At 44.0% G+C, this 17,967-nt stretch overlaps 1 protein-coding gene across 1 annotated transcript in view; it reads left to right on the top strand.

Annotated features, from left to right (window-relative positions):
- myo10l3 (myosin X, like 3) overlaps positions 1-17,967 on the top strand; it is a 52,050-nt gene that overhangs the window by 26,461 nt on the left and 7,622 nt on the right. Inside the window, exons 11-25 of the mRNA XM_034134318.1 lie at positions 700-818; positions 2,729-2,875; positions 3,723-3,823; positions 4,178-4,244; positions 4,779-4,871; positions 5,779-5,847; positions 7,301-7,383; positions 7,493-7,601; positions 8,774-8,854; positions 11,180-11,304; positions 11,434-11,548; positions 14,166-14,272; positions 15,611-16,027; positions 16,110-16,140; positions 16,234-17,091. Of these exons, the coding sequence (XP_033990209.1) occupies positions 700-818; positions 2,729-2,875; positions 3,723-3,823; positions 4,178-4,244; positions 4,779-4,871; positions 5,779-5,847; positions 7,301-7,383; positions 7,493-7,601; positions 8,774-8,854; positions 11,180-11,304; positions 11,434-11,548; positions 14,166-14,272; positions 15,611-16,027; positions 16,110-16,140; positions 16,234-17,091 (2,522 nt within the window). The remainder of the gene's footprint in view (positions 1-699; positions 819-2,728; positions 2,876-3,722; positions 3,824-4,177; positions 4,245-4,778; positions 4,872-5,778; positions 5,848-7,300; positions 7,384-7,492; positions 7,602-8,773; positions 8,855-11,179; positions 11,305-11,433; positions 11,549-14,165; positions 14,273-15,610; positions 16,028-16,109; positions 16,141-16,233; positions 17,092-17,967) is intronic.

Here is a 17,967-nt window from a genome sequence, read left to right as displayed (position 1 = left end):
TATTGCTGTCATTTCTTAATACTTTCCTTGAAAGTTGTCTTGACATATTTCAACAGCCAAGTCAATTACTTGGATTCACATAGAGCAGCTCTTTCTATCAAATTCGTATTTGCAGTGAGTAGTTGGATGAATGGCAGTTATTTAGGACACTTCCAAGGAAATTAAAGTTCTTCTAAAATAAGCCATTCCCCGAAAAACATAATTTGTTTTAATCATGAGAGCTCATTGTGCTTACCAAACAAGTTCTTGCTTGGCACCAAGACAAAGAAACCTTTTTGATCTCATGAGCTACTCGTAAATGTGAGGAGAATGTGGATTAGAAAATGTTGCAAACAACAGCCTTAAGTGCTGGATACAAAATGTAGAAACATATTTCATCTTTAATTCTCTTACAGTTAAGCAATGTCTTTTTTTCAGAAATCTATTGCAACATTTTTTTTGCCTCTGTGCTGATGTTGTACCCCTCCGCTGTACTCCTCATGCCCCTGAGTTTGATTGACAGTGCACTCGCAGACAGAGCTCTGAACAGGCTGTAACATGAGCTCAATGCTCCTTTGTTCACTGTCTGACCTCTTTTCCATAAAACCATGGAACCACAGTGACTGCAGAGTAGAGTTTCCTATAGACTGTATAGGATCACAGCATATGTCACGTATACGTACAATACACCTAATACACATGTTTGTATGTGTGTTTCAGTTGTCAGTAATGTCAGCGAGCTGCTCGGCCTGGACTGCTTCCAGCTGTCCGAGGTGTTGACCCAACGATCCATGATCCTTAGAGGGGAGGAGATCTGCTCCCCTCTCACCGTGGAGCAGGTAACGACACACACAAGTCAAATGCTCATTACAGCTAACACACTCCGTTATATCCCAGGGATTGTTCAGAAGGCTACTCTTTTTTTGTATTTAAGACACTGAAACGTACAGTAGAAGCCTGTCTGTTGCCCTCTAGTCCTCTCCCCCTCTCCCTCCCTTGTCCTGGTGACACACACACACACACACACACACACACACACACACACACACACACACACACACACACACACACACACCCTTCTCCCCCACATGCCCCTCCAGATCCCTTGCGTGACTCCCAGCCATTTCCTGCTTTTTGTCTGCCAGATTCCTTGCACAATAACGCCATCGTGATAGTGATCTGAGTCAAAGGCACAATAGAGCCAATGACTGAGGGTGAAGTGATCCTTCTCCTCTGGAGGCAGCGCAGCCAGGCACCAAGACGTTGGCGTTATAATTCTCTCTCGGCTTCGAATGTCCACGCTGCTGCCTGTGAATATTTTACGAGTCTGCATCTGCATGTGTTATCCTTTTCACCATATGCCACAAGCACATTCTGACGCATGACACAATCCTTTTTGGCTGAGCTCAAGCCTTGGGCCCACTCATACGCATAAATATCAGCAAATATGCAGAATGGACCTTTACTATTATCTCTAAAGTCACAAGAAGGCTTTTCTTTGCCGGACAAAGACTCTGTGCTGTCGCCCTGCTGCAGCTTGTTCGGCCTGGCCTTTGAAGCAGCTTGTCTCTTAATAGACTTCATTATTCCCGTCCTGGAGCCAGTAAGAATGGCTTCTTCTCACAGCGGCCAGGGGTCACCCACCCCACGACTGCCTGCACTAGCCCCTCACCCCCCATCCTGGACAAACGGCCATTCTTCTCAACCCGGTGACGGAGATCCTGGAGCCACCAGCACTCTGTTCACACCCGTTAGTTGTGAGAGGTGACGGGGCATATGATGGATTACTCAAAAGCCCAAGAGCATTGTTGTCCCAAATACAGTACACACCGCCACACTCTTGTTTTGTTTTCGATTCAAGCACAATGCCTGTAGAGGAAGTGAAGCTGGCAAGCGCAAGCTCTTTATATTTGAACACGGATGGTGTCTGGCTGTAAGGCCGGAGAAAATCAGAGCTGAGTGAAAGATTTTCTCATTTAGTTTGACTTTTTTAGAGTGCTAAATATGAGCAGTTTGACACCAATTACAACATCCAGTCTACAATTATGTAGCGATTATCCACAAATCCACTTTAGGGCTGCATCTCATTTTTATTTTCATTATTGACATGTCCGCAGATTTTTTTCTAGATTAGTCAATTAATTGTTTGGTCTTAAAAATGTCAGGAAGTAGTGGACAATGTCCAAGGTTATGTATTTGACATTTTAATGCCTTTTATCATCAGTCAAAAACCCAGAGATATTAAGTTTAATGCAGCTGTAGTCCGATTACTCTCTTTTTCCGGTCACTAATTTTCTGAATGTGAGAAGAAAGGCAAAACAGTGAAGGTGTCATCTCATGGTTAGGCTTTAATAAAAAGATAATAAAACTTAAGGCAGTCATTAACCAAAACGTCTTTATACATTTGTCTTCGTTTTAACTGGGTTTTGAAATGCAACAACAAATACCGCCTGCAGTGCGTCACTTTCAGGAGATGTAGGTGATAAACGGCGCTGTGTATTGTGACAACAGACACTGTGTTACCTGCCGCCTGCACACAGATGCTGACATAACACTTTTTTTTCCAACCGCCACACCACTGAGGCCTCACACAGCCTATCACAATAACACACCGTTTCATTATGCTTTAACCACCATCTGATCAAATAGATGAGATGTATATGGAGATTTACTGTATGTTGTGTTTTCTTTATTTGTTTCTACCTTGGTATCCATGGTAACCTTCGTCTCTTTTTGTCATGATTTGCAGGCGGTGGACTCGCGAGACTCGGTTGCCATGGCGCTTTATTCTCAGTGTTTCTCCTGGATCATAATGAGGATCAACCAGAAGATCAAAGGCAAAGACAACTTCAAGTCCATCGGCATCCTGGACATCTTCGGCTTTGAGAACTTTGAGGTGAAGTTCACAGGTCGATTTAAGCTTTACTCAGTTGGCTTTTCACTATGAGTATTTTAGTTTTCCATAAACACAATAAGTCCTGTCAATGAGTCAGTGAATGTATCAAATGTGTCATATTTAATACTCAGTTAGTTATAACTCACTGAGTATTAAATATGACACATTTGATACATTTCTTCAGCTTTTTGTTGAAAAGGTGTTGTCACAAGCGTCTTTTCACCCCACTTTCAACAAGTCAAATATTTTGGTAACATTTGAAGCTGCACAGGCAACGAATGCTTTGACAGTGGGCCACCTTTTTAAACTTTCATAGCCAGATTGAGCAGTGTTTTGAATCAGAATCTGAACACAGTTATTTGGCTGTTTAGTCACTGTCAATCAAACCACACTGCAGAGTCCAGATACCTTTTTTGGGCCCGAGACATCAAAAACACATTAACTAATACATAAACAGTGATTAGTTGTTATTTAGAAATGACAACGTTTTCAGAGTTATAAAATCATAATTTTAAATATCTTAGTAAAGCCATATTTCTTTACTGTAAGTACTCGTGGCCCAATACGAACAAACACTGAGACTAGACTTGTCAGTTAAATAGGAAATATCTTATCTAGATGTTAAACTTGAGAGGGAAGTAACTTTTGAATGTTTAATGTTTCTGAATTTGAAGGGAGGAAGACAAAAGAGAGTTGATTTTAAGAATGCTTTGACAAGGTTATTGAACTTTTAATGTCGTGAACAACTCATTATCAATCAAAGATCAGGTATTATATTCGTCTTGTCTGACACGTCTGAAGGTGATCTTTAAGCTACAGAACTGATGTATGATCTTCCATCCTGTAGGTGAACCGGTTTGAACAGTTTAACATCAACTATGCCAACGAGAAACTCCAGGAGTATTTCAACAAGCACATCTTCTCTCTGGAGCAGCTGGAGTACAACAGGTAAAGATGTTTATCATATCTAAACAAATAAGAGACATCAACTTCTTCAAATGAGGCTTGTATGCTGGTTTTGGTATGCTGACTTTTCATGTGCTGGAGACTGTCCCACAGACAGATAGAGCCGGGGATGGGAGTGGTGGGGCTGGACCTCCTCGGGGCGATGCAGGCAAACTGCCAGAGGTTTGGGCTTGGCTCAGTTTCTCCCCCAGACAGTTGTGTTCTTGTATAATGGGCCGGCAGCTTGGACATGGCTCATTTCATCACATGCTCATGCTGGACAATACAGCCATTGTGTCGTCCTAGTTGTTCATATTTATATATATATACATGGTGTGTGTGTCTTTGTCCTTGCAGAGAGGGGATCCAGTGGGAGGCCATAGACTGGATGGATAACGCAGAGTGTCTGGATCTCATAGAAAAGGTATCCCTGAGACAGCAAAGTCACCACTGTGATCGACCGCTAACCACCAGCCGGAGCGGGCTGACGCCTCACTGTGCTTACACTGCCCTCCCTCTCATACTCTATCATTATATAGTCTCATTTTGCATGTTGTATGCACAGTAATGTACACCAGTCAGCAGCTCGAGGTAGCATTAAAGGGAGCCATTAAGACAATTAGTTTTATTTTATCTCCATAGTTAGAAAGGATTTCGGGTCAAAATCATACATTTAGGGGAGGTGAAAGACTACACTAAAATGTTACCCCTACTTATACTCTCACTTTGGCTGGATTGGCCTTTATAAGAGGATTCCAGCTGTGTCATTACAACTGTGTGTAGAAATGTGTTACGTGCGAAACATCATGCCTGCTCAGTGAACCCTCTTTTGTAAATAAAAGAGAAAATTGAATGAATTATTACAACAAAAGCTGCCAGATGTGCCCCAATGGGATTATAACTAGTTCCATCATGACTTAGCTGAGTTTCACCCTCCTCTTGTCTGTCTCCCCTTTAGAAACTGGGCATGTTGGCTCTTATCAATGAGGAGAGTCGCTTCCCCAAAGGCACGGACTACACCCTCCTGGAGAAACTGCACAGCCGGCACGCAGTGAGTCCTCATGTACACATGGAAACTTACATACATCTTTCTCATGTCCCAGGGAAACAATAAAATGATCCACCCCCCCCCCTCAACCAAAGAGTTAAACCTCTCTGCTGCGTTGAACGTCTGACCCCGCCCCAGGCGCTCTCACACGCAAGAACAACCACACTGAAATGTGATCAGCCATTCTCATGTAATGATTAGCATTGTGTTCAGGAGAAAAGAGTGTCCTCACAATACCCAGCAGGGTTTTCTATGGCTGACCCACAAAGTGACACAAACACAGGCTGACCTCTCCCCTGAAACACATGTTGAGTTTTAAGGTCGTGGCCGAAGGAGCTGAAGAGGAATAGCTGTTGAACTTCATGTAGAGGTTATGTTTAGTGCCGACATCTTTCGTAGACTGCTTGTTTAGTTGATTAAAAGAACATTCATTAGAAGAACAGTTTTCTTTGTCACTGTGTTATATACATTTAAACTGTTTAATTAATGTACTTTAAATATATATATATAAGTGATAGACACAAACAAAATACTACCTATGTAAAAACAAAGCAACCTTACCACACAGAAGTTAAAAGGAATAAAGTGCAACCCTAACTTCTCTTATCTCAAGTTTTGGTCATACAAAAATAGTAAAGTACTGGGTTTCTGAAAAATGTTCTGTTGACATGGTCTAGACTAAGATTTTAAGATTATAGAAACTAAAATAGCCTACAGGTTATTTGATAATGACAATATTAATCAGTTGCAGCCTTTAATGCGTTGTTGACCTTTCAGCTGCAGCTGGCCCCTGAGCTCTCTGGTTATACTATCTCCTTAATCTGATTAATAGTCAAACTGATTATCACTAATTAAATAGACTTGGAACAGCATTTGGAAAAGTCAGTCCTGTTTTTGTGCTTTCCCTCAGACAAACCCGTACTATGTTAAACCCAGAGTGACCGACCACCAGTTTGGCATCAAGCACTACGCTGGAGAGGTAATTACCAACACACACACACACACACACACACACACACACACACTCACACTCACACTCACACTCACACTCACACTCACACTCACACTCACACTCACACTCACACTCGCAAACCCAGCTTTCTGAATGAGCATCTTTGGGAAGTACCGTAGATGTTGAGCAGCAGTGTCGTGTTTGCCAAAACCAGCTACAGGATGTTGATGTTCCCCCCCTACTCTGTCTTTTTCTCTGAGTCAGGAGAAACTGCTTCACCGTCATCCTCTCATTCCTTTGGCTACACGATGAACAGGGATTACTACTGACGGAAGTGTAGAGAAAGGCCAAAGAGATCAGGGCAGAGAGAGAGGGATTGCAGAGGGCAGGAGGGGGGGGGGGGGGGGGGGGGGGGGGGGGGGGGGGGGGAGTAGAAAGATAAAGAAAGGCCTTATGAAGGCTGCCTCAGACAAGGTCTCACAAGCCTGGCATGGATGTCTGTGGTAATGAGAGGAAAGACCAGCCGACCAGTTGTCTCTCTCTCTCTCTTCTCTCTCTCTCTCTCTCTCTCTCTCTCTCTCTCTCTCTCTCTCTCTCTCTCTCTCTCTCTTCTATCTCTCTCTCTCTCTCTTCTCTCTCTCTCTATCTCTCTCCTCTCTAAAAATAGTAGCATCCTTTTTGATTATCCCTGTGGTGCCACGGAAATGCAGTCGATTTTTCAATTAAGTTTTGTTCTCGGACATGATCTTTAGCAACAGGAACAACAAAAATACCTCAACATACCTTGACAATTCAGTGGTTGAGTATAAACGTTGATGTGTTTCAAAGACAAAAATGTTGAGGGCAGAACTTTGTAAATACAGCGTTGCAGATGTGGAATCAGATGTTGTATGATTGGTGCACCTTTAAGATTTTGCATTCAAGCTTCCTTGTTTCTCCGTACTATCATGGGACCATCCCAGTTAACTGAACCTAAAACTGACAGACACAGAGATCCTATTGTACGAGTCTATTCCAATAATAAGAGGAATGGAGTGTAATTAGTGTGTCGGGGATTTATAAAAACATTTGTATGTTAATATTAACATGCATTTCTTTTAATTCAAATGAGCATACATAAAACTTAATACGAATCGCCTGCACATCTGAGAGCAATTTGCTTAACATTGCCACTTTATTTGCTGCAGTACACATCCATCAAAACATAGTTCACTAATATATTTTATTAAATCTTATTTGGAACAATATTGTTGTATCTGATTAACTTAGATTACATATTTGGGTAAAGCTGCAAATGACTCCAAATTGCAATAGCATAACTTCTGCTGACAGAGGATATATCATTAGTTTTTTTGTACCTCTAAATAGTTATTTGCTTTTTAGTTCTTGCACTGCTGTTACATGATTCAAAGCTTTTTTTATCTTATCTTGATGTGAACAGTGCTATAACTCACTTTTTATGTCCTGTCCTCTGCATTAGGTGCTTTATGATGTGCGTGGGATCCTTCAGAAGAACAGAGACACCTTCAGAGATGACATCTTGTTTATTCTTAAAGACAGCAGGTGAGCATATTGCTCTCTCACTCCTGCATGCTGATCACACAGCTGTATAATTCAGCTTCAATGGACGGTTCTACAGTCACGTTACCTGTTCTGCATCATGTGTCTGCAGGCTTGACTTCATCTACGACCTTTTCGAGCGTGTCGGCAGCAGAAATGGAGATGAGACAATGAAGATGGGCACGGCCCGACGCAAGCCCACCGTCAGCTCTCAGTTCAGGGTGAGGCCAAAGCTTTTATGATCTATCTCCTAGCAAACGATTGTATCATTGTGTCTTCACGCAGACAACAGGGCTAATAAGGGTCTTTATAAGGAACTTTCAGGCTGTTATCTTGGCGTGATGAGTGTGAACGAACAGACGCAAAGAGGGATAGAAATCATGTAGAGACAGAGGGGAGAGGACCATGCTGCCAGTGTGTTTGATCTGCAGAGAATGATGGCTGATGGGATGTATGAATTGTGGTGGTTGCGGCGGGTGGGGGGGGGGGTACAGAGGAGGGCTTATCTTAGCATGTACTGACTGCAGTGTGGAGAGAAGGAGCAGGGGAGGATTTGGCAGGCTGCCCCGGTCTACAGTTTCTAAAGCCAGGGGATTATGGTTGATGGCTGGGCCGAGAGGGGGCCAACCAGGAGCCAATCACACTCAGCTCTGCCAGGCCGGGGTCCCGCTGGAGACAGACTGTCTGAGGCAGCGAGGAGAGCGAAGCTGACAGGGGTTCAAGGGTCCTTGGAGTGTGTGTTGGTGCGTGGGTGGGTGTGTGTGTGTAATAGTAAACATGGGCTAATACTCCATTGGAGACGGAAAGTATCAAATGTCATTCAATCCATACACTTTGATACATGTTTTCAAGAATAGTTCTACACACTTTTCCTTTATGTTAACAATTATGTTCATTTCAGGGTTTACATGTATTCAAGTACTTTACTGTACTATCATTTTATGGTGAAATGGTTTTATGGTTTATTTCAATTTCATTCTTTTTATTACTACCTTTTAGATTCACATTTATAAAAAATGAAAACATTGTTTAACCAAGTTATGTGTGTCTGTTATTGAATTCTTAAAGAATTGTTTTGTTAAAACAAGTAAAAACATATGCCATTGCAACTAAATGTTAACTAGTTTTATTGATTTTCATGATAAGAGGATTTATTTTTATTCTAATGCTTCGATCCCTCATTCTGTTTTCTTTTTAAAAGACTGAAAATGTAAAAAAAAAAAAGTGAGGCTTGACTGGATTGGAAATACCTGACTGGTATTATTTATTAATATCCACAAGGCCAAAGCTCATGCATAAATATATATATATATAAAGGATACACATTTGGATAGATTAACAGGCATATCTCTGCTATTTTGATATTAATCTTCCTGTTGTTGATGTGTTTCAGGACTCTCTGCATTCCCTGATGGCCACACTAAGTGCTTCCAACCCCTTTTTTGTACGCTGCATCAAACCAAACATGGACAAGGTAGGTCATGCAAATTTCAATGCACCAAAAAAAAAAGAAAAAAGAGCCAGAAACCCTGCCAGGTTTTGTCAAGGTCAGCGCCTGCAAAGTTAAACCTTCTTGGTGCTATTCATAGCTCCCATCGCTCAGAGCTAATCTTTAGTCATGTAATTGTTTCACTTGAGAAATAGTTTTGCTGCAGATTCTCTCCTGCCTTGGTGCAAATACTCTTATTGCACTTCTTTAAAGGTCTCCTATCATGCAAAATGCCCTTTTTGATGTCTTTTATACATGAATATGTGTCCACTGTGTGTAAGGGAACTCACAAAGTCTCAGAAAACAAAACCCTCTCTCTTTTCCTCCGTACCCAAATCTCTAAAAACGGGGGTACAACAGAGCTGATCCAGATTTGCTGCCGATACGACGTAATATCGGAAATGTGGGCTGGCTTTACACCCACGGCCCTATCAGAAATGTTGCCATCAGAAACAATCCGCGACGTGTTTTGGAAGTAATATGGTCTTTGTTTACATTAGCAAGCATGCTAACACTCAGAGCTAACCTGTACTGGAGAGAGCATGTGTAAATAAGCAGGATATAAAAAAAGGAACTCACCTTGTGGTAAACCCGTAAGAGAAAAAGCATTTGAGCTTTGAGTTTCAGAAATAATCCTTGATGTGGTTTTGAACACAATATGGCGTTTAATCACGGCAGCATTTAGACGAGTATCTGCCGGTAGAATCCTCCTGCACGAGCAGGTATAAGGTCCCCCAACTATTTTCATTTTTTTCTCAATTTTTTGTTTGTTTTTCAAAACACTTAATTGACATGTTTTTTATATATCTGAGACCTATAATATATGCCTAAAAATAGTATAATACCTTTAACCTTTAAATAAAAGGGCTGTGTACCAGCACATTCCTACCACTTTATCCCTTTGCCCAGAGGTCAGAGGTCACTGCTGGCCGCTCCAGCTGCACAGCTTGGCTGATGCTCGGCTGATCTGGCTGCGTCAGAGGAATGCCAAGATAAGACCACTGTGCTGTTTCTGTGGTGCAGCCAGGGGGACGTTTATTACCTAGGCCTCTACCCCTCCACTACTCTCAACTGCAAACCCTTTCACAATCTGCACTGTTATCCAATTGTCTGATATTAGATCGTTAGCATTTGTTATTTTATGTATCTTGATGAAAGTGAATTGGCTGCTCAGTAATCCAGCTGCATTAGCTCATGTTATTGTTAGGTATTCATTTACACACAGCAGGGATTGTCCTGTCCTTACCTCCAACCCCCTGTGTGTCATTCCACACCTTCTTGCTCACTTATTAGCATGGAAACTGTCTCCCTCTCTCCCCCGTCCCCTGCTCCCACTGCCTCGAATTCGCTCACCTGGCCTCGGTCGCTCAAGATGGAACAAGCCGTGCCTCCATTAATCCTTCAGAATGACAGGACCGCATGCATGAAAACACTCACACGCATACAATGTGTTTGTGTGATTAACATGCACCCACTCCACTTGGAACAAAATGTCTCTGTGGGAAGGGTCAGCTTGTTTTCCCTCAAACAAGTCAACATGCCATACCCCTTTCAGCCGGCTAAATCCTCTGCTAAAGAGTAGAGTTCAGATCTCAGAGGGGTGCACAGTTATGTGTGTGTGTGTGTTTCATTATGAACACATGCAAGCGTGCCTTTGTAACCCAGTGTGTCTGTTTCCATGCATAGTAGCATTAGCCTGCAATTAGATTGACACATTTGGGGAATGCTGTCGTCCTGTGTGGGGCTTATCCAGCGTGTGTGTGTGCCCTCTGGGTGACAATGGCCTTCGTGCTGCGTGCAAACAGGCAGGCTGCGTAGAGGTGTAGGGCGGCAGACATCATAGATCCTTTATCATCAGTAACACAGAGTTGTGAACAATACAGCTGATTATTCCAGAAAGAAAGGCCTACCCAGTTGGCCTTGCTCAACACTGTTCAGGTTTCTCTCTGGTGGCGTGTGTTTTCCCTGCAGTAACCTGATTGTTAATGTAAAATGATAGCACTCCCCATTGAAATTTACTTTTATGTTCAAGTTTAATGTGACTCAGCAGTAAGAGGATTGAATAGCGTTATGGGCTCAACACTGGAGGATTATATTCAGCTGTCTCATATCTTCCACTCAAAGATAATCACCTAAACTTCTATTGTGCTGAATCAGGCCTGTATGCACGCAGCTCTCCAATGCAAAGCTGAAAATAACTTAACCTAGTTATAAAAAGACTGTCAATAATGTCATTATCATTTCAGAAGAATAAATAGGCATTCAAGTGTTTATATATTTTTGATGTTGTTTTGTTGTTTTCATCTACAGAAGGCCAACCGGTTTGATCCTGATGTGGTCCTGAACCAGCTGAGATACTCTGGGATGCTGGAAACTGTGAAGATCCGCAGGGCTGGATTCCCTGTCCGGAGAACTTTTAAGGATTTCGATAGCAGGTCAGAAAAAAATATATGAAAAATACTGTACTCACCAAAGCTGACGAGTCACCTAATAAGAGTTCTGTTGGACAGCTTGAAATAAGACAAACGTATTTGTACTAAACATATGTGGGTGTGTCTCCACAGGTATAAGAGGATTCTGAAGAACAAAATGCCCTCAGACGATGAGAAGCAGAGCTGCTCAGAGCTTCTCTCACATTATGACAAAACCAAGACAGAGTGGCAACTGGGGAAGTCAAAGGTGAAACACACACACACACACACACACACACACACACACACACACACACACACACACACACACACACACACACACACACACACACACACACACACACACACACACACACACACACACACACACACACTCTCATTTGGAGACGGGTCCCTATAATGCGACTGTGTAGACAGATATTTGTCCCCATAGTTTGTTTAATGAAAGTGCCAACTCTCTCTCACAGATAGAATATGCAGTACACCAGTCAGTCATTTAAGTCCTCTAAAATCATGTTTCAACCTCTCAGAAATCAAAGTTTTTAAGCTTTTTCCTTCATGGATTTAAATATATGGCACACAGTCAATTTAAGCAGAAAATCCTGCTCTATTGCAAATTGGGTAAATGCAGGGTTTTCTGGGAATATTCTTTTCTCAAGAAGTCGAGCTGCTGTCATTCCCAAAGGGTGTCACAGTTCAGTTTGGACAGCCCCAGATGTGACTCATGTCCCAAATATTTGTGTGGCCGGTTGTGGTCAATCCTCGGCTCTCCTGCTGGCAACCACTGAGTAACTTGCCACTCCGTAAAACCCCTAACACCAACGACTGTTACTGTAACTGTAACCCAACGCGGGCACTTACCATAATCCTGAGGCCGTCTCATTTCAGCTGAAAGAGTTAGCTTCATGAGGAATGAACGAAACAACCGGCGAGTGATTTGGAGTGGCGATGGTTATTTAGCTTGAAAAGTTATCATAGCGCTATTTTTTTTTCTTCTGCCCCTTTGTTTCAAACAATCCATCCCAGAGCAAAGCGTTCTCTTGTTCTCTCCCAATGACTGATTCACCTTTTAATGACTTGCGTGATCTGGACAGTTCAACCTCTTTGCATAATTTTGAACTCAGCTAAGATGGACTTTTCACAGGATGCGAAGGCTATAAATAAAACGGTTTATAGGATTTCTTAAAATCAGCTAAATCCACATTTGTTACTTCCTGCTCTAAGCTGTGGTTTCTCTGCAGCCGTTAATCGTGGAGACATTTCAAATTTGTCGGACAGTTTAGTTGTTATACACCATCTGACTGGCACACTATGTATAGTGTCAGCTGCACACATGCCGAATATACGTTGAGACCAAAATGTTTCATGTGTTGTTTCTTATTAAGTTTAGAACTAGTGCATAACCACTAATGTGCACATGCCGATCTATATTAAAGTTCTCACACATGCACACAGTATACATCTCTGCAGTCACCGTGTATTACTGACTTCAGAGACAGGAACCATTTTTTCCTCTCTGTGGGTAAAACTTCATGGGTCAGCACTTTGACCTTAGACTGTCTCTGTCCATGACTGCTCCACTTTACAAGCAGAACAAGACCACGACCGAGTCTGTGTCATCCTGCCCACATGCTTGTGTTTTTGATGGCAGCGTCATATTTTGGGGCTGAGGGAAATGTAGTGTGGGTTGTGGGAAAGGGGGCTGGGAGACAGAAAGGGGGCTACATTTCCTTTGGAGAAACAATCTGTGTGTAATTATATACATGCTGATTGTGTGCAGAGGAAGTGTGTTGCCCAGAATTAGGGGCCGGGGTGATGTTGCATGAAGTGTGTGTCTGGTGTGTGTGAGTATATATGTGTGTGTGTTTGCGAGACATTTCTTTTACAGACGAGGGAAGGATGTGGACGAAGAGGAAGCTTCCTCTTTTCACAGACTTTACAGAGGCAGGCACGGCTGCAGCTGCGGGGTCCTTTGATTAGTGGAACATCTGGGGACAACACACACACACACACTCACACTCACACTCACACTCACACTCACACTCACACACACACACACACACACACACACACACACACACAGCAACTCAAAGGTCTCACCCTTTATAGAAGCAGTTCATCCTCCAGGCTAGTGACAGATATTGACTTATTATATAAACTGGTTGGTTATCCCAGCCTGCTTTCATGGTTGAACAGAAACTGATTATGTTTTAAAATATCATGTTACTGCTCTATTTGTATTCCTTGTTAGCTTTTAGGTCTAGAATAAGCTGTCAAATGTCCCACAGACACTGTGCCAACTTTTTAAAAGTCTCCGGGAGAGAGGAAAGAGTTAACTAAACTCTTTCTCTTCCTTCACAAGAGCAAGGAGGGGTGTGGCTTTCTGTCTGGACACAAGCCACTATCCCTCCCCCTCATCCCTCCATCCCTCCTCTGCCTACCTCTCCCCTCCCCTCCCTTACTGTGACTTTCTGCCTGTGCACGTCAGTCGAGCTACCAAGGCAGCGGGAGGAGAGCAGCAGTAGGGAAACGCTCAGGGAGGAACACAATGAGGCTCTGCAGCATCGGCTTTAGCAGCAACACTGCAGTCCCCGTGCCAGTCCCCCCCCCCCTCTGATCTGATCTGCAGCCAGGGAGAGCAGCTAGCCCGCTAGCCTCAACTGCACCAAAGCTTCCTCTGCAGTGGGCACAGGGTGCTGCCAACAGACAACAAGGGGCCCTTCACATCTCTTTTGGGCCCTCTGTTGCAGCCTTACCAAGGAGAGGAACTAACCCATCCTGTGTTTTTCCCTTCCCCAACCTCCCTCTCTCTGTCTCTCTCACTCTGTCACTCCCTGTCGGCCGTGGCGCTGCCCGTCCCGCAGGTGTTCTTGAAGGAGGCCCTGGAGCAAAGGCTGGAGAAGGAGAGGGAAGAGGTGCGGCGCAGGGCTGGCATGGTGATCCGCGCCCACATCCTCAGCTATGTGGCAAGGTGAGCGGTGGGGGGGTGAGGGGCTGAGTGGCAGTGGCAGTTGTCAGTGTTTGTTTTGTAATCGAGGTGTACAGCCTGTGCGTGTGGTTTTTGGAGGGGGCTGGGGGTTATGTGCGTGCATGCCTTTGCACACGTTTCCCTTTTTGTCTGTGTGTGTGTTATGTATACAGGAATTTTCCAGTGTATTTTTAGAATGTTTTGAAGAACTTTGGAGAACAATCTCTACAACTTTCCTGAAATCCAGAAAGTCTTATAGGCCAGTATGTGAAATAATAAAGTATGATAACCAAAGAATGTAATAAAACAGTCCTTAGGCCCTCAACAGGGGAAGAAAAAAGTATTTAAAAAAAGTCAGTTGTTCTTTCACAGTTTGAGAAATGTACATAGAATTACGTATCTAGACAGAATATTTCCATATGATGTAATGTATTAGCCACGAACAACATAGAGTCATGGCATCTATAATATTTCTCTTGTTTCTTATTAATGATTTAGAGAGGAATACAATGATTTTAACAACTTTAAAACATCTCCTAGAGCATAAAAGTAAAATAAATATTGTCCATTTCATGCTGCTTAGTAGGATATACTGTGCATAGTTATCTACGAGCTTCAACAAGGTTTAAATGTATTGCTTCACAATCAGCAGTACAGTCAATGTTGTTTTTATTCACTGAATAAATCTCAGGCGTTTCAGCCTGAGCAGCAACTTTTCCCCCTCTCCGCTCTGCCTGTCAGACAGGACGACATCCATCACTGTGCTGCTTAAAAAATGTGCACATGCAGACACCCTCAGGGTTGTAGTCTAACGGTGCTCCACCTGTGTGCTTCAACATGTAAGGTCACTCTGAAAGGCTCTGTTGGGAGAGTATAATAGGACGGATGAGTGTTGTGAGTTTCCTTCCCTTCAGAGCTGTTCGAGGCGGAGGCTAGGAAAGTTCCCTAAAAACACAAGTAAAGCCTTTGTGTTATTACATGTAACATTACCTCTTTTCTGAGGCCAGTCACAGGCCACGGAGTGATTACTAGGCCAGGCTGCGGGTCCGAGAGTCAGAGCACTGTGTGTGGTCCTTTTTGTGAGTCACGTGTGTGTGCGCTGTTTTTATGTGTGTGTATGCAATGCCTGAACACAGCTGCCCACACGGCCACAATGGAACAGCACAAGATCTAAACATTGCACAGGTCACAATAAACAAGCGTTCTCACCGGGGTGTTTATTTAAATGGAGAGAGATAACGGGCTGTGCATTGTCATAAATACGTTTGTGGTGACATAAAATAATGGATTACACATGTGTATATTCTTGATTTAAATGTGTGTGTTTCATCTTGTCATTAGGAAACAATATAAGAGGGTTCAGTCCAGCGTGGTCACCATCCAGAAGAACTACCGCGCTCACTTTTGGAGACGCGTCTTCCTGCGCCTGCGCTTCGCCACCATCATCCTGCAGAAACATCACAGAGGCCAGCTGGCCCGATCACTCCATCGCCATCTCACGGAGGAGAAACGGAAACGAGAAGAGGAGGAGGAGGAGAGGAAGAGGAGAGACGAGGAAGAGGAGAGAAGGCGTGTAGAAGAGGAGAGGAGGAGGATGGAGGAGAGGAGGCAACAGGAGGAGGAGAAGAGAAAAAGGGAGGAGGAGGAGGAGAGACAAAGGCTGATTGACGAGGAGATGAAGAAGAGGGAGGAGGAGCTGAGACTAATGAAGGAGAAGGAGAAAGGCCAGAAACTTCTAGCTAAAGCAGAGGAGAAACGGTAGAGTCATTCCCTCTTGGTGACACATTGAAGAGCCATCATTTCAAATTGTCACACTAAGTGTTTTTCATTTCATTTTTAGGAAGTCGCTGGTAAATGGAGTCTGTCAGAAGGTAATTCCTTTTTTCCCCTAAATGATATTCAAATAGCAGGAAGAAAATGACACGTGAATGTGGTATCATAAAGTATTTTCATTTACTCTCTAGGTCTCTTGCCCTTTCTTGTCCTGCCTGCACAAGGAGCTGCCCCAGCCTCAGTCCCAAAGTCACACCTCTGAGGAGGAGAGCCGTCAGATGGAGGAGATCCAGCGGCTGGAGAGCGAGATCGAGCGTCTGCAGAAGCAGCAGGAGGACGGCGTGTCCCTCCTCGGAGACGTCTCCCACGAGGAGCTGCGGCAGATGAGAGACGCCGAGATCTTCAGACTGGAGAAGGAGGCTTCCCGCGTGGCGACTGAGTTTCTGGAGCTCCTGGACTTTGGTGGTTTAGAGCCATCCCTCTCGAGTGAGGAGAACCTCCACGACCCCACTGACTCCACAGCCCCTCTAGCCGAGGAGGAGGTAGATGAGGGTTTCCACGCTGAAGAAGAGTGTGTTCCTTTGCCTGACTTCCCTCCTCCGGCTGTGGTTCCTCTGGACAAAGAAGTATTCCAAAGTATTCCCCCTCCTCCGCCTGACTTTGCAGAAGGACTAGTTGCCGTCCCTGTCTCTGCCTCCTCTCCTGCTACACCAAAACTCCTTTCCCCCAACGGACTGAGTCCTGCCCCCTCCCTCTCCGACTCCCGCACCTCCAGACCCCCCCCATCTCCTCCTCCTGTGGTCACTAATGGAGAAAGGCATCCGAGCCTGAGGGTCAGCAGGGGGTCCGACTTTGAGCCTGTGATCGAGGAGCGACCCCAACAGAACCTGCCAGACCCAGAGTCGGACTACGACCAGGAGGAGTTTGAGGAGGCTCATGGGAGCTCGGGTGCTAGCACCAATGACGGCCATATAACAGATGAGGAGGTGTTGAGGAAATCCTCCTGCACCCAAAACAGCCTGGACTCCTTCAGAGGCAGCTCGGACTCGGTGAGGACTAACAGGCTGAGAATCATTTCTGTCAAATGCTACACATCTAATCCAGATGGCATACCATTTAGAGTATCTTTATTTAGCTAAGAAAGTGATTGGAATTGCAGTTGAACCGAAAAACTATGTTGTTTTGTGTACTTTTTGCCCTAGAAATGTAGGGAATGACTGCATTTTCCTTTTTATAGGTCAAATCTAACTTAAGCCATTAATCACATACACACATCTTGATTCGCAATATTCAACATTTTCCCCCCATTTCAAACAGTCAGTGTGCATGCGTGCACGCCTAAACCCCCCCTTAACATATCAAAGGGCTCAGCTCATGTTAGAATCACAGTGAAACACTGTTGCAATTATTTGTGTTGGCTCTGCTGATGAGCGTGTGAATCTATTCCCAGATTCTGCAAGTCAAGCGGAGAGCTCAGACATAAAACTGTCAGATCAGCATAACGTCAAAGGGAGGTGTGTGTGTGTGTGTGTGTGTGTGTGTGTGTGTGTGTGTGTGTGTGTGTGTGTGTGTGTGTGTGTGTGTGTGTGTGTGTGTGTGTGTGTGTGTGTGTGTGTGTGTGTGTGTGTGTGTGTGTGTGTGTGTGTGTGTGTGTGTGTGTGTGTGTGTGTGTGTGTGTGTGTGTGTGTGTGTGTGTGTGTGTGTGTGTGTGTGTGTGTGTGTGTGTGTGTGTGTGTGTGTGTGTGTGTGTGTGTGTGTGTGTGTGTGTGTGTGTGTGTGTGTGTGTGTGTGTGTGTGTGTGTGTGTGTGTGTGTGTGTGTGTGTGTGTGTGTGTGTGTGTGTGTGTGATGGCGGTGGTTTGATTGACAACAAGATCAGACAGATTTATGGCACTGGTCTCAGTACCGAAATTGCTGAATGAAGAC

The sequence above is a fragment of the Trematomus bernacchii genome, unplaced genomic scaffold (genome assembly GCF_902827165.1).
Source record: "Trematomus bernacchii unplaced genomic scaffold, fTreBer1.1, whole genome shotgun sequence".
Classification (NCBI taxonomy): domain Eukaryota; kingdom Metazoa; phylum Chordata; class Actinopteri; order Perciformes; family Nototheniidae; genus Trematomus; species Trematomus bernacchii.
Note: the sequence above shows the minus strand (reverse complement) of the source record. Positions and strands in the feature narration are given on the sequence as shown.